We start from the raw sequence: 27,029 nt of genomic DNA, 5'->3' as shown, positions 1-27,029 counted from the left end.
TTCACACTTTAAGAGTAAACACATATTTTGCCTATAACAAGATGCAAGAAGAAATTTCTGAGGTATAACACAAGACACCCATTTTCTTTGTGTTCTGTGGCTATTTTGTTCCTTTCTCATCATATCTCAGAGGGATGATCCAGTTGCTGACAGTTTTGTCAAATGCTTCTGAATTGAAAGAAATAAAACTAAGTTGTATTTTGCATATATCAATCCATGTATTAAAAACACTATTTGAAAGAGCAAAACATTTTATTAATTTGAAATTTTAAAAAGAAACATGTTATTGGATATACCAGTCTTTAATAAAAATTTCCTTTTCACGAAGGAGATTCATCATGTACTATCTTAAATCTAATAGTTTCCATGTTTTATCAAAAAGTTAAGCTCTGACCTAAAGAAATCTGCGGCTTGAAGTTTTATTTCTAATACAATTTAAAAACTCTATCCTGCTACTTAAAAATTCAAAGGATAACTCCCAGCCGACTGCTTTGAAACAGGCTATTTGTTTCAGGCCTGATTATTTTATATACACACAAATGTCTGTCACGTCATCACTATAGGAAACTCCCAGTATGGGATCCTCTCCTTGCAAACTAGATTAGTTTCGATCTAGTTAAATGCTTAGGTTAATTGCTAGGGAAGTGCCTTAGACTCTAATGGTGAACAGACCTGTCTAGAATCAAACAGCTAATCATCAGAGACTGTAATGAAATCCAGATTTCCTTGGATTCAGCCCCAGCATTCTGGTCTCTATAGAACCAGGCCTCTTTAGTCTATATAATGCACTTTAAATTATCTAAGTTTGGGACCTTCTCCATCTTTGGAAAGTTAAAAAAAAAGTAATTTCTTGAATTAACTGGATCAACTAACTAAAAATGGAGGATATTCATTCCCATGACATGAAACTTGGATAATCAGAGCAAACTATACAATATGACGTGTTTATTACGTCCTTGTGAAGTGACCCACTTCACTATCTGGTTGCTATGGGGATAGTCAGTAGATCAATATGGCCCAGGTGTGGGAAGTGAAACCACTCAACACCTATGGCACTCACTTGAGGAGTTACACCAGTGAGCTCTAACACATTCAGCTGTGTTGTCGCCTTGGCAAAGACTGTGAACATAGTAAGGGCGCTTAAACACTGCTGATGGGAACTAAGAAAGTTTAAAGCCATGGTCTTGGTGAGGACCAAGTAAGACATGGAAAGGCATCTTTAAAAGTCAAGTCTACAACATCAAAAGTCAATACTATAAAAAGAGATGGGAATTCCTCCATCCACTAAAGTTTTGAGTCTTTTAAGTAGTCAAGACTAGAAACAAAAATCTGAAGAAAACAGTGATCTTTGCACAATCGCTGAAAAAAGGCCATTTTGTCTCCAGGGATATCATAGGTAAGTGGTCCAGTAGTCTTTGGTGATGGACAAAGAGGGCATATACACAAACCACAAAACACCATTAAAACTCAAAAACAGTATTTCATTAAAAAAAATAATTCAAAACACATGGAACTCATCAATATTTATTCTTTCTTCTCACTGTCATCTGGTGCAGGGTCTATTGGAGGCTCCTCCACTGTTGCACTGTTGCTCTCTGAGCCAGTGTTGCTGTCACTGGTTCCTTCTTCTGCCATACTATCTACTCCTTCTTGGCCACTCTCTTTATCTTCAGGGGTAGATGTACCTTCTTCACCATTTTGTTGACTTTCTGTAGTTTCCTCTGGGTGTGTCTCTTCTGTAATCAGATATTTTTCCACTGTCAGTTTGAAGGCTAAGACTTATTCTTCCTAAATATACTGATAAACTAGTGTTCTTGGGGTAAAATGTGTCAAAATTAGTGTTATTATTGTATACTATTATTAAATATAAAGGCTATTTCAAAAATCTCAAATCAAAGCTTCCAGAGAAAGAGGCAACTAATAATTGCTGCTTGCCCGTTTCTTGTTAAAAGAACAAAGATTTTGGTCTAACGTCTAATTCAATTTTTTCCCCTTTAAAATATGAGAATAAGTTTTAAGAGGTTCTATGAGAACTTGAGTTAAGGGCCCCTCAATCACCTTTTAGTCAGATCAAAGAGGGATCTAGATCTTCTCAAGGTAATAAACCTTGATGCTGCTCATATTTCCTTCCTGTAAGTTATTCTATGCCCTTATACACAGAACACTAGGAAATCTGAATTAACTGAATTTTTATTTTATCCTATTTGAACCCACTGTCCTTTTACCTTCCCACTACAATTTTGGCTGGCTCATCTAGTTCTCCCACCCTAAGATAGTCTGAGTTGTAAAAATATGGAACACTTCATGAAATTGTGTCACAGGGAACACACCAATCTTTTCTGCACTGTTCCAATTTTAGTATGTAAACTATTAATGTAAGAACAGTTTACCTGATTCTTATACTAAATTTCATTTTCTTTTGCTTCTTCCTCTGTCACACAAGACCAAGTTTTTTTTTTTTCCTTTGCTCAGGAATAATATAAATTTGGAAATATCGATACAAAGAGTACATAGTTAAAAGTGTTCAATAAAAAAAAAAAAAAACTACACAAATTAGCTAGGTAACTCAAAAATTTACTAATTTCTCTTTGACTATTTTTGGAAAGAAACTTATTCTATCTAGACCAGTTCCTAATGTGCAAAATGTGGGCAAGAAGGCAACAGAGTGGTAAGGAAGTTAGACTGGATAGCTTACAAGGTCTCTTCATGCTCTAAATCTAAGAATCTATGTACTAGAAGTTTTCTTTTTTTTAATAACATGCAAAACATTTCCAACATTAACCATGATTCTTTCCCCCAGAAAAAGGAAAAAAATTTACTTCAACCTGCACTCTTAAGTCCATCAGTTCTCTATATGGAGGTGAACAGCATTTTTCATCATTAGTCCGGAACTGTGGTGGATCACTGTATTAATCAGTTACTCAGTCTTTCACAGCTGGCTATTTTTACAACACTGTTTTTACTGTGCACAATGTTTTCTTGATTTTACTCACTTCACTTTGCATCAATTCATGTGCTTTCCCAGGTTCTTCTGAAACCATCCCCCTTTCCACCCCCAACATTTCTTATAGCATAGTATTATTCCAGTATAACCATATATTACAATTTTGTTAGCCATTGCACAATTGATAGGGATCCCTTCAATTTCTAAATCTCTTCCACCACAAAAAAGCTGCTATAAATATTTTTGAACATATAGGTACTTTTCCTTTGATATGGGTATGCATAGCCTAATATAGTGATAGTGATATTTCTGGGTTAAAGGGTCTAGTTTTATAGACCTTTGGGTACAATTCTAAATGGTTTTCCAGAATGGCTTAACTAGTTCAGAGTTTCATATTTCCCTCCAACCCTTCTAATATTTGTCATTTTTCCTTTCTGTCATATTAGCCAATCTGTTGGGTATGAGGGTACTACCTCATACCTTAGAATTGTTTTAAATTTGCATTTCTCTAAATTACTAGAGACCTGGAACATTATTTTCATTACTGAGAGCTTTGATTTCTTCCTTTGAAAACTGTCTGTTCATATTCCTTGACCATTTATCATTTGGAAAATGGTTCTCATTCTTGTAAATATGGTTCAGTTATTTATATGAAAAATGAGATTTTTAACAGAAAAACTAGTTGTAAAATATTTCCCCCAGTTTCCTGCTTTTTTTCTAATTTAAATTTTGGCTGCACGAGGTTTGTGTATGCAAAAACTTTTAAATTTTATGTAATCAAAATTATGCATGTTATATCCTGTAATCCTATCTCATGTTTGGTCATAAATTCTTCCCCAATCCATATATCTGAGGGGTAATTTCTTCCATAACTTGCTTATTATATCACCTTTTATGTCTGTCATATATCCACTTTTGAGTTTAATTTGGAATATGCTATGAAATATTGATCTATGCCTAATTTCTACCAGACTACTTTCCAGTTTTTGTCAAATAGTGAGTACTTTCCCCAAATAGCTGGGATGTCTGTGTTAATCAAACACTGGGATGTATATTCATTTCCTTTGTATATGTACCTGAGCCATTACACAGATCAGAAACGCTATTACACAGTAAACAGATTATTTTGTAGTATTTGCTTTGAAGTATAGTATGAGATCTGGTATTGATTAAACCCTCTTTCCTTTGTAATTTCTTTTCTCACTAATTTCTCTGATATTTTTGACATTCTGTTATTCCAGGTGAATTTTATTAATCTTTTAGCTCTATGAAGTAATCCTTTGGTAGTCTGATTTGTATGACATTGAATAAGTAAATTAATTTAGATAGTATTATCATTTTTATTATAAAAGCTAGGCCTATTCATGAGAAATTAAAATTTCTTTAATTATTTAGATCTGTCTTTATTTGTGTGGAGAATGTTTTGTAATTGTTGAACTGGGAGTCTTCTGAGAATCCTTGGCCCTGCCATGATTCTCCATGCTTTTGGAGCCCCATCTTAAGGTGTCCTGCTTGGCTGTGGCCCAATGTAAGATTGGCCCCTCATCCTATGCTCAAGCTGGTCATCTGAATCTCTCTCTTCTTTTCTATTTTCTACATTTGTACCTTTAAAACAAAACAAACAAACAAAAATGCTTCTGGGATTAGAATCCAGCATTTTTTCCATCAATCCAATAGAACAACACTTTATTTCACCTTAGTTTCAGGGGCATAATAAGTCACCGATATGCTAAGAATGATTCTATTTTTCATTCCCCAAGAAATATTCCACTTAATGAATTTCTCCCAAGTAAGAAAATAGGTAGAATATAAATCCACAGTCCCAATAATTTACTAAAGTTTGAGACTGGTTCCCCTTTCCTGGGAGAGGGATGTATCTCTCAAATGACCCAGGAAACAATTTAATGGACTGGAAAAAGCTTTTATAAATAAGCATTAATTTATTTACAAATGGTGAAATAAAACAAAGAATTGTTATGTCTTGTCTCGTGGTAAATTAGATAAGAACAATATGTTGATTCTCAAGCTCTGCTTTAACCACAAGACATGCTTTGCTCTCCAAATTTGCCAAGATCAAAAACATCTTCATCTAAATAGTAAGAGATATAGATAATTAAACTTTTAATTTTACTATCTGAAGTGTTAAATCTACTGAATTAAGTCTTTACAAGGACAGTATTTACTTTTCACATGTGAAATGAGGACATCAAACACCTGAATTTCAAGTCTGTGGTTTAAAGGTGCCTCTTCGATTTCTTAGAATTAAAGTATGAAAGAGGGCTGGGATAATATCTGGTTGCTTCTCTTTGAATATTTTTTGACTGATCCTGCTTGTACACTGGAGAGGATTGGGAGCAGGTAAAAAGTGGTAAAAGGTTAAGGAAACAAGAAAACTTTAAAACCGGACTCTCAAAAGAGTGGGGAAGAACAGTGAAATGAGCTCTGGTTTTGAGTCAGAGGGCCTAGACTCCAATTCCATCTGAGAGTGTCCTCTGTGACAAGTCAATCTCTGGGCTTCAGTTTCTCAATCTGTAAAATGAGAGGATTGGAACATGGTTTCTGAGGTCCCTTTCAGCCGTAGATCTATGAATTCTATGAAGTTTTTCTATGGGACACTTGTCATTATAGACAAGAAAACTAAGACTCAAGATGATACAATTGCAATTATTTTCTGATTATTTCTGAAGGAAAAAAAGGGACTCCCATTTGTTTGAAAGCCTTTACCCAGAGCTAGACTTTAATCTGTTCAGCCCCTCTGGATAGTTGTAGAAAAGAAAAGGTTAAACACCATACCCATTGGCCCACACTTGGAGGAGTGTGCTTTGGCCCCACTGCACAGGGTTTCAGACAGTGTCACAAGGACAGATGTTACTACCTGTCTCCATTGGAGTGCTTTCCTCTTCCTTCTTCTCATCACCTTTGTTGGCAGTCTGGTCGTCCTCCGTGGTGGTGGCAGCAGCAGCGGCAGCAGCAGCAGCAGAAGCAGCAGCACTGACACCACTCTGACTGCGTTCTGCCTGCTCCATTGCTTCTTTCTCTCGTTCCTCCTGCCGTTTGCGGGCTTGTTCCTCTGCTTGGGCAATTTCAGCTGCTATTTTTTCCATGTCTACCTCCACTTTTAAACTACACAACTACAAACCAGGAGAGAGAAAAAAAAGGTCTCTTAACAAAGTTTCATTTTAAACAAGTAAATCTGGCTCAAAAATGGATTTATAAATATATACAAACTGTCATATTGCATGCTTTACAAAAATGTGTGAATCTAGGCCTTCTCTGAGACAAATCATCACTTTTTAGTTATTTGTCACATTTATCAGTTTGATGAGGAAAGCCATCAAAATTGATGGTTCCAAAAGCTCTCTCATAACTGATATTACAGAGCAGCCAGTAACCTAATGAAAATATAGGAATGAATAGAGACTTCAATTTCAAAACCTGAGTTACTCAAATCCAAATTTTTTAGTCATTATGGGAAGGTTCACATATGAATCCCATTTGATGAGAACATACTCTGAAAAACCTCATACTTAATTAATTTGGAGAGTGGTAGATAAAAAGCTGATCTCAGAGTTAGAAAGACTCGAGTTCAAGCTCTACTTGTAACATACAATTGCTATATGATCACAGCAAGTCACTTAACTTCTCAGTGTGCCAAGCATATGGTTATATTATTTACTCTGGTGGAATTTTCTCAAAGGAATTTCTCTATATCAATAAAAAATTGGTTCCAAAAATAATAAAGAAAAAAATTCCTATCACAAATAGAATTTAACTGTTACCCTTTTGAGTTCATTGTTAAATGAATCTGTGCTTTCTAAGAACTTCCTCTTCTTTTCCTGGTGACGTTCTTCTATTTGTAAGAGTTCAGCTTCTAATTTTCTCTGCAAAACACAAAATTCAGGTTGAACTAACAGCCAATGAGCGTTCCTCTTTGTGCTCATTCCACTTACTACTAAAATCTGGTTTAAAAATCCACCTTACTTATTCCAGTGTTCCCCTTCCCCTTTTTGTATTGGCACAGCATTAAAGAAGAGTTTGAGTTTTGCATTTTGTTTTTTTAATACAATATTTTTAACATATTAAAATCCAGGAGAGGCAAGTGAATATGGAATCTGTGTAGTTGGGTAGAAAATATAAGACTAGATCTAATAAGGAAAGACCTGGATTCAAATCCTGCCTTTGATACTTTCAAATTATGTAACTCTGGACAAATAATTAGGCTGCCCTCAGTTTCAGTTTTCTCATCTGCCAAATGGGAAAATAACAGCACTTGCTTCACAGAGTTATTGGGGGAAAAAAATGAGATAAAAGCATTTTTGCAAAGTTTAAAGTGCCATAAAAATGTTAGTTATTACTAAAGTTGTTGTGATGCAACAGAATTTCATATTAACTTGTTATTAATTCTCAAACCCTTCAATGATTTAAGGAAAAATACCTTAAATTTAAAAAAATAACAGAGATAGGTATTTAATTTAATCTATATTTTAAAAACTGACAAAGTACAATTACAAGATGCTATACTGTAATTTAAAATGATGCATTATTATGCAGTAAGTTTCAAGGAGAAGACCTCACCCTTAATCTTTTCCTCAAACCAGAGAGAGATTAAACAACATACAGGCATTCAACATGTACTTTCATGAAAGTAGAAAATCAGGTCACCTACTGCACAGATCTACTCAAAAAGTGTCAAATATTTTCTAAATAAGCACTCTTTACCTGATGAACCATTAAGGACTGAACCTGTCGTTTGAGAACCTGCATTCTGGCTGTAGTAACAACTGAACGAACATCTGGCACCACACTTTCACTTAGTATCTCACTGATTAGACGATGGTTTCTCTGGAAACGGGCAGTAGCTGTGTGCTTCATTGAAAAACCATCATCATAATCTGAAATAAACAAAATGTTTGTGAAAATGCTACTCACAGGTACAAATATAGGATGGTATTGCAAAGTCAATAATTAATTGCCTCACTAGCAATGGTGCTGGGTTTCTCCAAAAATGCTGAGGCACAAAGCCATGCAATGACCATTCTGATGTTAAACACAGACTAGGACATGTGGAGATAACTGGTCAAGGTGGGAAGTTTCTTACAAACTTTTACGGGACAATGAATAGCAGAGGAGTTGGCTGAAGTGCAATGGGAGATAGAAGTCAAATTTCTTTTGGTTTCAAGGCTGTCTATTCACATTGATTGAATCTGTCTTTCATTCTTGGCAATGATTTAAGAATTTAAAAGTAGGTAAATTATTGTGAAGTTAACAGAGTAAAACCTTTATTTTTAACTTTTTATAATATAGTACTATAAATGTCCATTTGTAAAATTCTAATTTTTTGTTTGACTTCCTGGGATGGGCTAACTTCAAACAATCCCCTGCATACAATGCCTTATGCTTTTTCCTTTTAATTCAAGTCAAGACCAGTCATAGGAGAATTGAAAGTATCTATGCTAAGGGCTCCTTCCAGCTTCCTTTGTTCTTTACAAACATTCAGGAAGAAAATTCTGATTACAACTTGAGAAGTTTATCAGGTATTTTGAGGATAAAGTATAGGAAAAAAATCAGAAACAGCAGCAATTGTATTTTTTTTTTTTAAAGCACAAAAAGGGAAGTGGTAATGAAAGGCCCTGCAGGCTTGTGTTTAATATCAAGACCTCCCATCATTTAACTGAAAAAGCCCATCCTTTTTACCATCTGGATCCTCTGCAGGTTGAATGCTCATATAAGGTTCTCCTTTCTCCATTCGAGACTGCCTCTGTCGACTTTCCTCCTCTAATGCAGCTTCAGCTCGACTTTTTGCATTGATGTAAGCAAGGTATGCAGGTGAATTATGATAGGCCTTCATAGATTCATTATATTCTATCTGCAATTTGACAAAATTGGTTTTTCACACTTGCAATTAAAATATCCAAATGGTCTATTCTGTGTTCTTACCCTGCTCCTGGACACATTACCTTTTCTGCTTCGTATTCATTCAAATATTCTTGTTTCTCTTCATCAGTAAGGTCTCGCCACATCCCACCAATAATTTTGCCAATCTCCCATAACTTTAAGTCAGGGTTGGAAGCCTTTACTTGGTCCCAAACCTTAAAAAGAAAACATCCATATTTTTAATAATGATCACCTGTGGGCTTAAAAATAGTCTTGGGTTAAAAAAAGGATAAAAGCCTATACTTAAAACTAGCATTAAGATTGGAAATTCTGCTTTAAAATAGAAACAAATCCTCTACTTTTTGATATATATTTTTTGTCTTTGTCTTTGTTTTTTTGTTGGGGCAATTAAGGTTAAGTGACTTGCCCAGAGTCACACTGCTAGGAAGTGTTAAGTGTCTGAGACCAGATTTGAACTCAAATCTTCCTGACTTCGGGGCTGGTGTTCTATCCAATGCGCCACCTAGCTGCTCCCACTTCTTGATAGTTTTGTACCCACCTTTCTGCTGTATCTCATATAGGGCATCAGAGGCTTATCTGGTGGCTTTGGGGGTTTGGGAATTGTAATGCCAGAGGAAGCCTGTAAAAAAAAAAAAAAAAGAACTGGATAATCAATTGCAAATAGTAACATATGGCAACCTGGAAATAAGACATAAAAACAATAATTTTTTTTTCTACTTGTCCATTGATACAAGATTCAGTTTTCTCCACTGAAAGATGTCTTCACAAAAGCATCACCAGAAAACCAAGAAAATGTCTTTGAAGGTACACTGCTTTGTCAACTTAATACTTAAGCTAAAAAGATGGTAGGAAAAGACAAAAGCAGTATGAAATGATTTAGACATCAGAAATATGGATACATGTCAGTGACTTACAGTTGAAACACTAACTGGCATTCTAGGTCCTTTAATTTTCAAATATTTGGTTCCAATGACATACAGTCAACACTTGATTATCTGCACCAAACCCTGAGCCCTCTCAGCACTTACTAGACAAATCTAGTTTGCTGATAAGCTGTTTTGTCATTGTTTTTTAACAGCATAATACCTAGACATAGTAAAATTCCAAATTCAAAACCAAAAAAATCCCCAATCCTATTCTCCAAAACAAAAAAACCAAACCAACTACTTCAGACCAAATCAACAACCCAAAATATCCAAACCATTACTTACCAACCTTAGAAACTGGGTAACTTCCAAATCTTCACTTTTATGTTTGGGTTCAAAAATATCAATAGCATAAGCACAAGATGGGGAATATATGACTATACAGTAATTCAAGTAAAAAAAGCTCTGGGGACTTTAAGAACATACTACCAGCTTAAAAAAAGTCAACAACATGTTAAAGCAACTCAAAGTCCTGGGATCTTATGCTGTTTTAAGGCGAAGAATATTTGGAAGAGGCAAGATCCAAATTTTTGTACTGTTCTGAATATTTTGTCTAGTATTAGGAGACATATTTTAGGAAGGAGAATGAGGTAGTGATGGGCAAAGGAATTAAGATGGGAAAACCATTTTACACAAGAATGTGCTAAAGGATTTGGATATGTTTAGCCTGAACAAAGGGAGATTTAAGAGGAACATAATAGTAATCTTCAAGTATCCGATGCGATGCATTAGTTAATAGGATCTCTTTCTCTTTAGTGAATAGGTTTAAAAAAAAAAAAAAAGCTAGGTAATAGGGAACTACAGTACAAGATACAGGGCTCTAGGATACTTAGGATTTGGAAGCTATATCAACTATGAAAAGTTCCATACTATATAACATAATTTTCATGTAAACTATAGAGAAAAGGAAAAGAAAGAGTTAGAAAGGGGATTTAGGAGAAAGAAGACATATAGAGTGAAGGGTGGGAAGAATAGAAAGGAAAAAAAAAAAAAAGGAAGGGCAGAGGGAGAAAAAAAAGATTCTCATCATATGACTTTTAACTATGTTAGATAGCTGATGACCTCAGGCCCAAGAAGCTATTTTGGGGCCCTTATCCTTGGAGGCATCTAGGTGGGATAGTAGATAATAGTGCTGGACCTAGAGTTGGGAAGATAGATATGAATTAAATCTTACTGTACACAATTACTAACTTTGTGTTGCTAGGCATATCACTTATCTTCTGCTGAACTCAGTGTCCTCAATTGTAAAACGGGGATAATAATAGCACCTACCTCCTAGGGTTACTATGAGGATTGCATGAGACATTTGTTGTAAACAGTGACTGACACAGCTGCTGCTAAACAATTTTTTATTCCCCCCTTCCCTTACTCTGAAATTCTAAGTTTTAATTTAAAAAATTCCCCATAACAACGCAAAATGTGGAAATGGCAGAATTGGAAGAGTGAAGGCAGGCTCCAACATATGAATGTACTATATTTTAAATTTGTAATATGTAAAATTCGTTTGTAAATTTGGTATTCTGAATACATTTTCTTTTAGAAACAATGCTATACATAAGGGATTATAGAGACTAGCACAGACCACGTCTCTGGTTCTTGTCTTCAATGACTGCTTCACATGAGGCTAACTGAATCCAAAGAGTGGAAGGGGTCTCCTGGCTTGCAGTATTTTTTATTTTTTGTAACATCTCTTGGACAAATGCACATGTTTCTTTTTACTGATATTTCTATCAGTAGTGAAAAACAAAATCACCTCAAGACTGAACTAGTACAACAATCTGCTGGTTGGTCTTCCCTCTGGTTCACTGTCAAATTAATCTTCCTAAAATGCAGGATTTGAATTTTCCACCCTTGCCATTCAATAATGGCTTCCCATCATGTCTAGAATCAAATATAAAATTCTATGTTTGGCATTCAGAGTCTTTCACAATCAGGTACCTTCCTCCCTTTTCAACTTTTACCTTAAAACTAGTTCCCCACCTCCACTCCTCCATACTGTGATCCAGTGACATTGGTCTCCTTTCTGTCTCTTGAACAGAATACACCATCCCTACACTGAGTATTTCCCTGGATTTTGCCATGCCTAGAATGCTCTCCACCTGTCTCCTAGCTTCTCTATATCCGAAGCTAAAACTTTATCTACAACGAGTAATCTCCCTTCTTGATTTCCCATCATGACAGTCCTGTTAATCCTTGTTGATTATCTCCAATTTACTGTCTATATTTTGTTTGCATGTAGTTATTTGCATCTTGTCTCTGCTGTTAGACTGTGAACTCTTTGTGGGCCAGGGACCCTGTTACTACTTTTGTATTTCCACTTAAGCACAGTCCCTGGTACATAGTAGGTGCTTAATAAATGCCAGCTGATTGGCAGCTGTATTATTTGAATATAATGGGAATAATGTACAGCTAAACTGATGAAACCTATATTTGCACTCAAATTATGAAAACTTTACCCCTAAGCTGTAAACAAATAAAAATAATGGGGCCTACCACCAGAGTAGTGTGTCTAAGAAGGCGCCTATGTGTTTCTAAAAATTATCACTTAATTACAATTTTTGAGCTAGCAGTTACTTTTTTAAAATTTTTGTGTCAAGGATTTTAAAATCCTTCCATGACAAAATCCTCAAGCTTTGGCAAATAAGAATGTTATTACAAGCAGTAAAACCAGAACGTTACACTGCTTGGGTTCCAGAGATGAAAATAAAAAAGATCAAATTATGATAGTACCTATCCACATTACAGATCTAGAGGATTGATTTTTTTTCTTTAAGGAAGGCTGCATTAGTGATATTATCTCTGTAGATTTTTTACCCATTTCCTGAATTACATTTTAAAAACATTAAACACAGGAAGTTGTCCCCAGTAGTTAACTAGTTAATTTGCACAAAATACAGTGAAACTCCATTATTAGGCAATGAGTGATCCTCAATAGTTTCTTTCTGACTGGCTCCCATCAATAATTTTTTAAGAGGCTTTTAGGCCTCTTTACTATTCTGGCTGAAAATAATTAGATAATTTTTAGATATATATGCCTCAACAGAAGATACCTTTTCTTGACGACTTTGAATGGTATCATATTGTCAAACGGTGCTAGTCTCATAACTGGGCTGCAATTGTTACTCTTATACTTTCTAATTTTGGAAACCAGAGAGTATGACTAAAGTAGACTAAAAAAAATTCTGAAGGAGTCTTAAAAGACCCTTTCCAGTAATAAAATTCCTTGTTAATATGAAGACCTTGTGACATCTACTTTTCTGGTTCAGAGAGATCCTTTTGGTTATTACCTATTTTTCAGATATTTAGAGTAGATGAAGTACTTACTAAAGAACTAGTTAACTATTTAACACTAACAAGATGAAGTTTTTGTTGAGACTTTGTATTAAAACACCTTGATTCAAGATATGAATTATTTTGCCTTTACAATTCTTTGTGAAGAGCTGACTGCTATCATTAGATTTTCCAAAAAAAGTTTCACTGGTAATTATAGAAATGTAGTTATTTGTTTTGTCTATAGGTTGAGAATGAAGGGAAATAAGGTTTTAAACAAAGACTGAGGGAAACTCACAGAAAGAAATGAACAAATGATCTTGTCTAACCATACCTTTCATTTTATCTAGGAAGAACTAAGGTCCATAGAGGTTATTTGTAATTTGCCCAAGACACAGACCTACTTAGGAATAGAACAATGGCTGTAGTCCAGGTTTCATAATTCTGAAGCTAACTTCAGGGCTCTTTCCATTGTCCTTTACCATTTTGGGGGAAATCTCTTGAATTGACGTGTATCCTCAAATCTCAAACAGATTTTTCAGACTAAAATATGAAAATAAAGCATTGAGCATAAAATAAATTTTTTCCCCTAGGTTGTTTCTGGTTCTGGCACATAGGCACTTAAAACATACTTGTTGACTTAAAGAGTAATTCAGAAAAATTCTCATAGATGGGCAATCAAGAAGGTAGTTTTTAAATTGCCATCACAGCAGTATTAGAAATGAGTTAACTAAAAGAATACTGAGTAAAACTGTCAGAAGAGACCTGGATTAAAGTTCCATTTCTATCTCTTACTAGTTATATAAACACCTTGAACTTTTTTAGCCCTCTGTTTCCTTATCTAAAGAATGGGAAGTACTTGTATCAAATGTCTCACAGGATTGTTATATCAAATAATATATGTGAAAAACCTATGTCAAAGATTCTATTTATATGTTCTTGGAAGTCAGTTTATATATACAAGCAGTAGTTTTGTGCTTCACCCATCCCCCATCTCCCAGTCCTACATCTGCCAATTATATTACCTATTTGTGTCAAACTTAAAGGATCCTCTTTAAAGGGGGTTTCTGTTTTAACAGAGTCCTTTAAGAACTTGGCTTAAAAAAAAATAATAAAAAAAAAAGAACTTAGCTTACAGCATTATAGTGTGGTAGAAAAAGTACTGCCCTTGGAGTCAGGAAATGTAGTTGTTAAACTCAGCTTTGTCACTAACAAGTGTGTATTTATGGGCAAATAATTAATTTGGGCCTCTCCTCTCATCTTATATTCTATTATTCTACTATAGTTTGACAAATGTGTTAACAACATAGACTGTAAGGATGAACATATTCATGCTGCTTCAGGACCTTTCCATTGTCACTTTTTTCCTTTTGGTCTGAGGGCTCTGAACTCACCCAACAGATGTGCCCAAAGTTATGAAAAAAGTACTCAAGCAGATGATCATAATGGGCCAAATTTTTTTAGCTAGATTCCAGTGAGGGTAAAAAACATCAAGTAAAATAAAATCCAGAAAAGATTGGACCTATTAAGAGTAATAGCAGAAAGAGGGCACAATTTTAAAGAGTTAAGAGAACAGAGTTCATGTCTGCAATGTTTGAAGTTATTGAACTGAAATTAATAGTTTCATTTAAAAGGCCTTTCAGGGGAAGGACTTAGGAAAGTTTAGCTAGTTAATACTTAATCTTTCATCCACAGGAGAAAAATATAAAGAAAACAATTGAAAAAGAACCCAAAGAGCCACAAATTCTTAAACCCCACCATTTACATACCAGCCCACCCTGGAGTCAGCATACAATTAAAATGCTGTCCTAAGACATCAATCACCAGGATGAAGAAGGGATTAAGAGTTAGGATAACAGTTTTCCAGCTCTTCCTGGAGTAGTGTTCCCTCATTACTTGGTGGACAATGAATTCACATGTCAGACACACTCACTTTTAAATTCAATATACATTTCAAAGTAAAAAAGAAAATTATTTGGAGATTACAGATATCATTATTTCTACTCCATCAGTACTGATAATCAAGAGCTGACTGTAGAACACAGTTTCAAATTCATTATTCCATTGAATTTGCTGCCTGCATTAACTTTCGGCCAGTATTTTGAATGAACTAACATAGTTCATTCAATACAATACAATACAATAGTATTTTTTCCTTTAATTATATATGTATTATTAATCTGTCACAATCTTGCCATTTCAAAGTTAAGCACTCAGGCTAAAAAAACAAAAAACATACATAAAAGTTGTATGCATTAAAGAATGCATACATACATGCACACACTTAGGATTCTCTTCTAAAATACCATGAAATAGGCATGGCACATAAAACCCGATATGCTTGTGAAATACAAATCATGTAGAAACAATGAAAAAACTAGGCGGAGAGGAACCCATCAAGCCAAGAAATCGACTTAACACAAATTTTGATAATAGCTTCCGCTCACAGTTTACTACAGGGTGAGAGGGTTTCTTTTATGGCTATCAAAATCAATTATACTACCCATACCTAGAATATATTTCAACTGTAACAGCCATTCAATGAATAAACTTTAATTAACATTACACCTAGATTTGGAAATTAATTTGGCTTTTTGATTTATAAGTTTATGGTATGGTTTTTAAATTTTTGCTTTTTTAATAATTAAATTTACTTGTATGAGACAAGCCTCCTACTGAATTTAATGCCATCAAATCCTGTTAAAAGTGAGCTTATAACATATTAAAAGTTGTTTATTTAAATTAAGTTGCATAACAAGTTTGAAAAAAATCTATTTCTTACATTGCTTTCTCTTTCTACTCTGGAAATGGAGGTCATATTCATCAAATTTTGACCTAAAAGATTTATTTCCTATAGCAGAGGTGACATAAAGACCCTTATTTGCTTTCTTTTGGTGGCTGCTTGTGGATCTGTTATTAAACTCAAAGAACAAATGAACTGCCAGGATTATCGAGAATGGAAATCTCAAAGTTTCTGGCAGACAAGGACAGTCCTCTCTATCCTTTATCTAACCTACTCAATGGGTTTCATTCTTAATTAGAAAGTTAGCTCTTTAATCTAATCCCTAAAAGATTAGAAGAAATATAAACTTCTCTATCTTAAAAGGAGACATTTAAACTTCAAAAATTTGTGGATTTGTCTACTTTCAGTAAGTGAATTCAGTATTTAGGCTTCCCCCTACTGATCAAGTAGAATAAGATATTCTTCTGTTCCAAGAATTTTTTCCCCCAAAACTCCATTTTGGGGAAATGTAAAATATTACAATGGAAGTGCACAAAATATTGGAAAAAGCAAAGTTAATTTTGCAGTCAAATTATTTTTAAAAATGGCTGTATCCATGATTTGGAAGGACCTAATTGAAGCCATTTCTGGTCAACTCCAGGTGTCTGCTGGATGCTGTAATAGTTGATTCTCCTACCGTGACCCGGCTGTTGGTGCCCGGGTTCCCTCCCAGCCTGTAGTTGTTGTAGGCCAGATGACTGTATGGATTGTATCCCACAAACCCTGGTGTGCTGGGCATTTGCTGATGGAAACAAATGAGACAAAAACACGAATGAGAAATGAGCTCAAACGAGGAAAACACAGAAATGAAAAATGATCTGCATATGGCATGCAAAAGCAACCTGAACTTAAACAAGCAAATGATGGGTTGTAGTTGGTTGGCTTTTTCAATACGGAAACATCTCCAAGAGAAACCTGTTTGCAGGTTTGTTTTTATTTTGGCAGATAAAGCATTTAGTTTTACTAACAGAATTAACTTTAAAATCAACTAAAATGGGCATGGGTCTAAAAATGACAAACACATACATTCTAATTTAGGCTATTAAATGGCAAAACTCAGGAATATATGGTATTTTGAGACAAGAGGCCTGGAAACATGATACACCAGAAGTCCAGGAACATTTTTACATACAAGACAGCACACTGTTAAGCAATTATGTGGACACCACCAATGATGTCATCTACCAAACACACAAATAAAAACAAGCAATGGATCTGCTCTCAAGATATATATATATAATATGTATATATATAAAATATAATTGCATGTAAATGTGAAAAATGACAAGCACCTGCTTAGCTAAGACAGGGGTTCCCGAATACAGGGGAACATACCTTGTGGAATTCAATGGATGTCAAACACATGATTTCAAAACAAAGACTTGTAAGAAATGCATGGATTTTGTTTAAACTTTCTTTTTGGGCTACATTCTATTCTTTAAAAAAAAAAAAAAATCCAGTCACTTTTATAAGCTCCTTTTTCTTCTTCCACTTCCGCTTCTTTGATTCGTCTTCTAGAGCTCAATCCCGAATACTTCCTGAATTTTGTCTTAAGGTGTACTACTTCTTTAGTCAAGTCCTACATAATAGTGTTTAGTTTTTCTTTTCCTACTTAGTTCTTTTGTAACACTAGACATTTTAAAAATTCAATTTCTTAATTTGCAGCAAAAACATTGTGTTTGTCATTACAGTGAAATGGGGTCTTAAATAGCCCTAAGTTCATTATACACAGGAGCCTCATAGGATTTCTATCAGTTCATATAAACATGTTCAATGTTCATGAGAATCACAACAAAGATGCATAAGATGCAACAGAGACACTAAAAATAGTCAATTCTTTTCTTATGAAACTCCAAACCAAAACAAGCTGACAACAACCATTTTATCTGAACATTATGATTCACAATTTTAGCCCTGTATAATACAGACACGCAATTCATAAATTCACTCTGATTCAACTTATTAGTGCAAAATAAAAAATCTCAAAATATGCTGTTGTGGCCCATCCTTAGTATCTAAATATAATGTACAAAGAAATACTGAATTTAATTAGGAGAAATAGCCGTTGACCAACTCCTGGTCTTTCCTATTATGGAAGACGCAAAAAACAATTTAGGAAGTCAAAGTACAGAAGAAATGCAAATGTTAGAGATGAATGCATTTATTCTGAGTAGTTTTTTGGTGGAAGAAAAGAGAAGGTGAGGGAAAGAGCCATTAATCTGACATCAGTCTGTTATCAGAATTCTTACCAATTAATAACTAAAGCAATATTATCATGATATAACAATGTAAAACTATTTCTCAAGACAGGTAGAAATACATTTTTGTATTTTAGCAATCAAAACAAGATGTGATTTTTCAGTTGCTAAACACTTAGAATTACAAATAAACAAATTTGAATTTTTGCCTAAATACTGATTAAAAGAATCTATTTCTATCAATGAGTATCTCTAACAGGTTACAAAAATAATAGGAATTATTAAAACAAAGTAATGTAAGAAAAACCAAGTAAACTACAGAAAATAAGAAGCTGAAACATTATAGATCATATCGATTTCAAAACTATACTTAAGACTTTAAACATTTGCTCAATTTTATCTGTATGACACTTAATATAGTGCCTCAGATAGTTTATTAATAAATGTTCTTTGATTAAGGGGAGGGTAATACTCCACAGACCCTTCAGAACCATTTGTCTGTAACACAGAAATGACCACATTTATGAATGCTTAAGACTTGTGTAAATTATCCTATTTAAAAGCATGCAATATGATTTTAAAATTATGTTAAAAGCATCTCACTATACAGAGAAAAAAAAATTGCCAACAAATGTAAATAAAACGGAGTTAATTTGAAACATTAATTACCATAGTGATTATCATATGGGGGAAGACACATAAGTAGCAACATATAAAGAATCTAATATTAGTACTAGGCAAAAGCTCAAAATAATCTGAGAGGGGGAACACAGAGATTTTATATACATGAGTTTGTGATATAGTGAACTAACTCAATGTTTCTTAAACTCCTAAGAATCAAGTCCATTGAAGTCTGACGAACTAATTATTCAAAATCAGATTTGCAGACTGGCCAATTACTTTCATGTTGACCAGGTAAGGGTCTCGTATGCATTGGACCAGATCTTGCTGAGAAAATAAACTACTGCACTATAACTATGATTATCTCTCTATTTAATGAAATGTAATGATACTATTATTTTAGTATAATATGGCTCATCTATAACACAGCCCTTCCCTAAACAGTATGAAAATGTTTTATAGCAAGTACTTAAGAATTGTTATAAAATTAGGGAGCTCACAATTCTAAAAAAGACTTATGTAACTTAAAAAAAAAAAAAAAAGGAATATGGACAGAAGGAAATAAGCAACAACCAACTGAAGGCAAGATTTTTTTTTTTATTGAAGAAAATGCAATATTCTGACAGGTAAAAATCCAAAAGTTTTTTCATTTAATAAGTTGATGGGATTAGTAGCCTAGATGACTGTTAGGGTCCCTTTGAGCTTGAAATTCTATAACTTCTTTTAAAATGATGACTATTGCCAAGATAAAAAGATTTGAATTTAGAGTTATGATAATCGGGTTCTTATTTTTTCCCAGTACAAGAAAAACTCACCATTGGGAATTTATTTTGCAATCGAGAGATCACTGTATCTTGGCAGTTTATTCTTTTAAAACTTCATGGTTAGTTCAAGGCAAAATGTGAAGAAATTTTAAATATTTAGAAGGAAATGCTATTTTTACATGAAATGTTTTCATTCTGGTTGCTGTATTACTGAATGATTGCTACTGGAAGACATCTGGGTTTTTGTAGCAAGGCCAGACTTGGCTATTACATTAACAAGAAAATTAAAACTTACTGTTGCAGGAGCTGGGGTGGGAGGTGGGGCATAAGATGGTCTTTCTGTTTGAAAGAAAATAAATAACTTCTTGTAAACAACGGAGATATAATACTAAGCAACAAAACTACCAATGGCCCTGTTTTGAAGAAAAATTTGAGAAAGAATATTTTGGAATTCCCATTTGCTAGGGCATTAGTCCCTTATTCACATAGTTTGATAAATATAAAAAATGAAACTTACTTGACATTTTGGAAGATTAAGTTCTCAGTCCCTTAACAATGAACTTGGGACACTAAAAAAAAAAACAACAAAACAACAAAGAAAATCAAAAGTATGCATGAGAGAATGTTTTCCTAAGCAGTCAAAGAATATGATAAACAAAATAGTGTTTCTGGGTAAAACAACTCCAATTTTTGCCTTTTCTCTCTCTCTCTCTCTCTCTTTTTTTAATCCTCTAAGAATGTAGCTAGGAAGTTAATTTTCTAGAATTAAAACAACTATTATAAATTAATTCGGGAAAAATAACAGCTATTGGACTAGCACATAGTTTTTTAAAGTTTACTTTGAAATTTTATGAAATTACAGAACTATTCTCATTTCAAGAAATAATTGCTGATAAAATAAGTAAATTTAAAGACGTTCCTTTTAAAAATGATTTGGTACAAAGAAAATAACTAGGTAGTAATTGCTTTATATTCAGTGTCTTTGAAATTGCTCATTACTATTTGAAACTGGGTAAAGAGTAAAAATTTCTACTTCTTAAAATAAAACTACCAATATTCAAAAAGAGAAGCAGCTATGATATATAAGCAAGAGCAATAGATCTGAAATCAAAGGCCTCAGGTTTTAAAAAATCACTTCATAGTAATGGGCCTCAATTTCCTCATCTGCAAAAGGAGGTGATCAGACTTGATCAAGAGCTCTCAGACTGGGATCCATGCAATTTAAAAAAAAATACTTTTGACAAATGTATTTCAATGGAATTGGTTTCCCCTGCTTCCTTTTAATCCTATGCATTTTATTTATTTTTAAAAATGCCTTTACCATATTATCAAAGAGTCCATGGCACAAAAAGTTTAAGAATCTTTGATATAGATTTCTAAAGTTTCTTGCAAATCAAAATCCTATATACTTGTTTTATTTACTGTTAACTTTTACAGAAATAGCATTTCAATCTATCATGTTCTGAGATTTGGACAAAGGATTTGTGAGCATAAAGTGACTAAATGGGGCAACCAAGGACAGTGGAAAGAATAGTCTCTAGAGGACCAGGGTTCTAATACTACATCTATATATGTTTTTTTAAACCTATGTAATCTTGGGCAAATCACTTAATCTCTCTGGGCCTCAGTTTCTCATCTAAAAAATAATAGGGGGCGAAGGAAAAGAGATTGGACCAGGTAGCTCTTAGGGTCTCTTCCAGCTTTAAGTTTATGAAATTATGATAGTGTTTGTTTTAAAAGAAATGCCTCATTCTAAATACATACAAATGGTAAAGCTTTAAATAAAAATCAGAAAAATGACAAAGTTAAGGATTCCTTTAGTAAAGGCCCTAAACATTACAGGATAACTTTCACCCAGCATCACACCCAGTGACTGCAATGTGGAATGAATGCATCAGACAAAGATGATTTTGGGGGGCATGTATCACCTCAACAAGGTTCCTTAGAACAAGAGAAATCATGTTTGCAACGGGATGGGAATTCCTGATGGATATAGCCTCTCACTCTAGGGATTCCCCCATTTTTAAGGAAGAGGAGCATGCAGATGTCATGGAGCTCTAGCTATGGAGTCTTCCCTTACAAGCTGTCACATTCGAGCCTGCTCGGCCAGATTCCGGCCGCACTCTCGGAGTGCAGGATGGAAGAACCAGGTTGCTCCCGGGAAATGAGGTCGGACTGCGTCCCCACCCCGCGATACAAGCCTCGATATTTAAATTCTCTCAGCAGACCGAAAAGGATAGAATGGTTCCTCTGGGGCTGCGGCCTATACAAAGAGCTCCGGTTTCCCAGTCCACGGAGGGCGAGCTCCAGAGGCCACTCCAGCTGGAACGGTCCTAGACTTCCCTCCTTCCGTTCCTCCCACCAGGCCTTTAGGCCGCCCCCGCCGCCCAGCTTGGTCCCGGGTTCGGGTAAAGACAGGGGTGCCACGGGGCTCTCACCCCCGGCTCAAAGGCCCCGTATTCCCCGTCTAGCTTCACTTACCCGGGTTCTGGAGAGAGGCCGCCGCTCCGGCTCCTCTTCCTTTGTCCCGCGCAGGCCCCACCCCCTCGCGCGGCGCAGCCGCTTTCGCGGTCGCACTTTCGACACAAAATTGGACTAATGATTGAAGTAAGTGGCGAGTCTTGGGAGGAAGGAGGAGCGCAAAGCAACGGCATTTCCACTCAAGGAAGTACCTGAGACCAAGTTTGTCTCTATTTTTCCCCAAAGTTTCTTAAATTCCGACTTTTTCTATATGACCGCAGATTCGCCACAAGCGCGGGAGTGGGAGGGGCGGGGAGGAAGACGACTGCCCATAGACAGGAAGAGGCCCAGTAGGAAGCAGCCGCTCCTGGAGGCGTGGCCAGCGCGAGGAGGCTCCAGGTGCATGGCGAATGTAGTACCTCGTGGCCCAGAGCGCGCGCTCGCACAGACTCGAATTGGGGGAGGATGCGAGACTCGCCGTTGCGTAAGACTGTGGTTGTGCGTGTGCACGTATGCATGCGTGCGCGCTATCCTAGTTCACAATGTGCTCCCGCAAGGCGGTCAACAGATAACTGCTCACCCTTTTTCTGAGCTGAGTAGAAGGTCAGCCACTTCTCTCTCCTAATCTGGCAGCAGTATTTGTCAACTACAAATAAACTCGTGAACCCGGCGGGCAATGAGGGAGGGAATGACCCACCCACGAGGGGTGGGGTTAGGATCTATAAAATTCAGAATTTATAAAGAATTTGAGGAATAGAACGTTTTGTCAATATCCATTTGTTTTGCAGGAGAAACTGATTTAGAGAAGGTAATTGACTTTCCAGTGTCACAGGGGGAGTAAATAGCAGGAGCTAGGGGCATCTCCAAGTAACACCTGGGGGACCCACCTGCTCTCTTACCTCTCCTCTCTAATGTTTGTGTATACTGTGACAATATAAGCTCTAGTGCTTTTACTCCTACACAAGGTTTCAGGGCAATTTTTCAGGGAAGAAAAAGGGTGTTCAAACAGAACAACTTGCATCCTGGGAATAAAGGGAAAGGAAGTTGTTGCCAGGCAACTAATCTGTTTCCATAGTAACCTAATTATCTTGTGAGCTTTCAGATCACAGACTCGGAAAGTTAGGTTTGGGGCGGGGAAGAAAGATTTTCAGAATCTCTGCCCTGGAAATCTTAATGTGGTGGAGAGATTCGGTGGTGGTGGGGTCAGGAATACCGTGAATGTGGAAATGAAAAAGAAAATGCATCTTCATTTTTACCAATTTCTCTCTGAAATTTAGCATTTCCTCCAATAATGAATAAACATATAAACGTTATACTGAGAAAAGGTATATACATTTCACCAGATTACCTTTTGGTCTGGGGTATCAAAAAAAAACAAAAACAAAAAACAAACAAACAAACAAAAAAAAACAAACTGGGAAGTCCTGGTCTCATCCAGTACTTATTTTTGACAGATGAGAAAACAGGTCCACAAGAGATGAGCTGATTTCATTTGACTTAGATTAGTACATTAAATCAGTTTAAGATTGGAATTTAAGTTTCTTGAGTATCAACCTAAGGGTTTTTCTAAGCCCTTTTTTCTTTACACACACATATATGTATACACATATATATTGGCAAGTATGTATATGTGTGTATATATATATATACATATACAACTATATGTACACTATCTAGCTATCTATCTCTACCCCCCTTTCTCCTCGTTCTACAATTTTATCATGATACTTTAAGGCACTCCTTTTTCTTTTCCACTCTCCTGTCCTTGTCATTCTCATCAGGAAACCAGGGCATATAATTGTCTGGGATCAAGATCTGATTAGAAGACCCCATATTCCTTTTGGGGTCTAAGGTCTCTTCACTATTATCGTTCAGTATCTTCACTATTTTCCCATGACAAGCTCTTTTGATATCCTGCTTTCTTATTAAAGATATTTAATTGGCAGAGATAATGTTCTCTGCCTAATTTTTCCTCTCCTCAAGAACTATCATGTTTCCCTTGGAAACTTGCAAAACATGGAGGAACTACAAGCAATTTGAAAAAATTTATATATTCTTCCCATCTTTTAGAGGGAAAATAGCTATAAACCGGAATATCAACTCATTCTCAATGTTCCTTTAAAGACCACAGCTTTTAAAAATCAAAGTATTACACATGTATTGAGATCAAGACTGTAATAAGCACAGATACCATAGCTACAGGCACTTAGCCCCGTAAAGCAGACAAGTAAAGCAAATACAGAGACAAATATAACAAAACATGCTTGATCAAACAATATGGCTTTCAAAATTTGCTATTTCTCTTCCATATTTTTCTTTTTTGCTGCTGAATGGAGGTGCAATGGGTGGGAGGTTGGGAATGGATAAGAAGTATGGGATTATTTGATTCTAGCAGTCATTAAATTTTTTACTTCTCTCATTTCTAAGAAAAATTCCAGAAAAGGAATGTGTACTGATTTGGGAAAACAGAGCTTGTTTGACTTATTTAGAACAGCTGTGTTACCAAATAGAGGGGAGCTTTGGAGTTGAGTATGGTACAAAGAAATTTGTAGTCAGAATATTTAGTTGAGCTGTATGACCTTGGCATTTAAAAGCCTGTCTCCTCAACTGTTAAGAGCTCATTATACAAGTAGCTTATTATCATATTACTGCCTTCCCTCCCATTCCAGTAAACTTCAGTGGCTCTCTGGTTTCTTCTAGGACTAAATACAAAATCTTCTGTTTGCCATTCAAAGTCCTTCATAATCTAGTCCCCTTCTATCATTCCAGTTTTCTTATATCTTACTTCCCAATATATATAATTCTATTCAGTGCCTTTGGCCTCTTGGTTGTTCCACAATCAAGATTCCATCTCTCAGTATCTGGCATTTTCACTGACTGTCTTCCATGCCTGGAATGTTTTCCTACCTTATCTTCCTCCATAAGCTTCTTTGGCTTCCTATAAGTTTCATCTTAAAAAAAAATTAAAAAAATTTATTAAAGCTTTTTATTTTCAAAACATATGCATGGATAGTTTTTCAACATTGATCCTTGCAAAACCTTGTGTTCCAAATTTTTCCTCTTCTTCCCTTCATCCCCTTCCCTAGATGGCAGGTAATCCAAGATATGTTAAATATGTGCAATTCTTCTGTACATATTTCTGCAATTATTGTGCTGCACAAGCAAAGTCAGATCAACAAGGAAAAAAAATAAGAAAGCAAAATGCACGCAAACAACAATAAAAAGAGTGAAAATACTATTTTGTGATCCACACTGAATTTCCATGGTCCTCTTTCAGGGTGTAGATGGCTCTCTTCATCACAAGATCATTGGAACTACTTGAATCATCTCATTGTTGAATGTTGTCCATCATTTATCCAATGAAACTCAGTTAAGTCTCTTTGTCAGAGAAATCCATTTCAATCAGAATACATCCTCATACAATATCATTGTCGAAGTGTATAATGATCTCCTGGTTCTGCTCATCTCACTTAGCATCAGTCCATGTAGGTCTCTCCAAGCCTCTCTGTATTCATCCTGCTGGTCATTCCTTACAGAGCAATAATATTCCATAACATTCATATACCACAATTTACCCAGCCATTCTCCAATTGATGGGCATCCATTCATTTTCCAGTTTCTAGCCACTACAAACAGGGCTGCCACAAACATTTTGGCACATACAGGTCCCTTTCCCTTTTTTAGTATCTCTTTGGGATATAAGCCCAGTAGTAGCACTGCTGGATCAAAGGGTATGCACAGTTTGATAACTTTTTGGGCATAATTCCAGATTGCTCTCCAGAATGGCTGGATTCGTTCACAACTCCACCAACAATGCATCAGTGTCCCCGTTTTCCCGCATCCCCTCCAACATTCATCATTATTTTTTCCTGTCATCTTAGCCAATCTGACAGGTGTGTAGCGATATCTCAGAGTTGTCTTAATTTGCATTTCTCTGATCAATAGTGATTTGGAACACTCTTTCATGTGAGTGGTAATAGTTTCAATTTCTTCATCTGAAAATTGTCTGTTCATATCCTTTGACCATTTATCAATTGGAGAATATTGCCAAGTCTTATTAATTTACCTCCCCAACATCTCTTGCCTCAGGTTCTTTCTCTGGAATTATACAATTGGCATCCTAGTTTAGCACCTCTAAAACCCTCTTACTTGCATTATTGAAATGATTTCTTAATTTGTCTTCTTGAATTCAGTCCCATGTTCTTCCCTTTCAAATCCATCACCAACCAGTGTGCTAAATTGATAATCCTAAAGAATAGAGATTACCATGCCCTACTTCAGTAACTTCCTAATGGCTCTCAAATAAAATAAACATTCCTTTTATTTAAACTCCCTCATAGTCTGGCTTCAACTTTTTGCAAACTGGTTTCACATAATTCCTTCATGTACTTTATATTCCAGACTTTATATTTTTTGGAATCATACCTAGAATGCTCTCCCTTCTCATTTTTTGCTTCTTGGAATTCCTAGATCTTTTTAAGGCTCAGTCCAAGTGTTACTTCCTTCAGATCATCTTTCTGGTTTCCTTCCTTTCCTAGGTTAGAAATTTGGTTTCCTGGCTTATTGGTATTTCTTTAATGACTTAAGGGATGAGACTTCCCCTCATGGGATACCTCCCTTCCTCAATTGAATCATCTTCCCTAACTCTGCCTCCTCTAACTAAAGCCTCTTGCTTTACTATCCAGTCCTGTTTCTTCTAGGTGTCTGACTCTTTGGAGATCGTCCTATATGTGTCCTTTTCTTACATCTTCCTAACTCAGTTTTGGAGGGAGACCCACTTTAAAGGAGGAAGCAGTAGGGGGATCAGTGATGTACTTTAGCATTCTTCTCTTGCTCTTTTTTCCTGATCCACTTAAGGGCTTTCTCTTAAACATTTCAAATAAAATGCATGTTGTTCTAGTATTGCCTCCTACCTAATTTTATTCTTATTCTTATTTGTGAAGCCCATGTAATCCAAGCAATGGACCTAACTAGATTTAAAAGTGATGATTAACTGTGTTGACATAATTTAGTTGTGACTCCTTACTTTAAGAAAATCCAAAATGTGCAAATTTAAATTTGTAGAACACTGATGTTGGGGATTCACTTGATTCCTTTAAATAGCAAGAACTGGGCATTTCAAGTATTATTTGATGTCTAAAATTCTGTTTACACTGCCTTTCAGGTATA

General features: G+C 35.5%; 1 protein-coding gene across 3 annotated transcripts; it reads right to left on the bottom strand.

Moving 5' to 3' along the window:
- Positions 1–1,460: 1,460 nt before the first annotated feature.
- On the bottom strand, positions 1,461–22,005 carry SMARCE1 (SWI/SNF related, matrix associated, actin dependent regulator of chromatin, subfamily e, member 1). Of its 3 annotated transcripts, none has more exons than XM_051994544.1 (11): positions 21,882–21,993; positions 19,918–19,969; positions 19,696–19,739; positions 16,455–16,559; positions 9,378–9,458; positions 8,902–9,033; positions 8,639–8,810; positions 7,664–7,836; positions 6,724–6,825; positions 5,820–6,075; positions 1,461–1,736 (listed from the first exon to the last, which is right to left on the bottom strand). In XM_051994544.1, exons 2-11 carry the CDS (start codon positions 19,922–19,924, stop codon positions 1,525–1,527), a joined length of 1,284 nt encoding a protein of 427 aa, XP_051850504.1. In that variant the 5' UTR covers positions 19,925–19,969; positions 21,882–21,993; the 3' UTR covers positions 1,461–1,524. The 3 variants fall into 3 exon arrangements, with proteins under 3 accessions (XP_051850504.1, XP_051850505.1, XP_051850507.1); XM_051994547.1 differs by lacking the exon at positions 1,461–1,736 and adding an exon at positions 4,323–4,549 and having other exon boundaries at positions 21,882–22,005; XM_051994545.1 differs by lacking the exon at positions 16,455–16,559.
- Between the last annotated feature and the right edge of the window lie 5,024 nt (positions 22,006–27,029).

This window comes from Antechinus flavipes, chromosome 4, assembly GCF_016432865.1.
Source record: "Antechinus flavipes isolate AdamAnt ecotype Samford, QLD, Australia chromosome 4, AdamAnt_v2, whole genome shotgun sequence".
Lineage (NCBI taxonomy): Eukaryota > Metazoa > Chordata > Mammalia > Dasyuromorphia > Dasyuridae > Antechinus > Antechinus flavipes.
Note: the sequence above shows the minus strand (reverse complement) of the source record. Positions and strands in the feature narration are given on the sequence as shown.

What these genes read in the sequence shown, in the direction of transcription:
- SMARCE1 (XM_051994544.1), bottom strand. An exon ending in ATATGAGATACAGCAGAAAG is followed by an intron (nt 9,034 to 9,377) that starts GTGGGTACAAAA and finishes TTTCTTTTTAAG; the next exon opens with GTTTGGGACCAAGTAAAGGC. An exon ending in ATGAATACGAAGCAGAAAAG is followed by an intron (nt 8,811 to 8,901) that starts GTAATGTGTCCA and finishes GTCAAATTGCAG; the next exon opens with ATAGAATATAATGAATCTAT.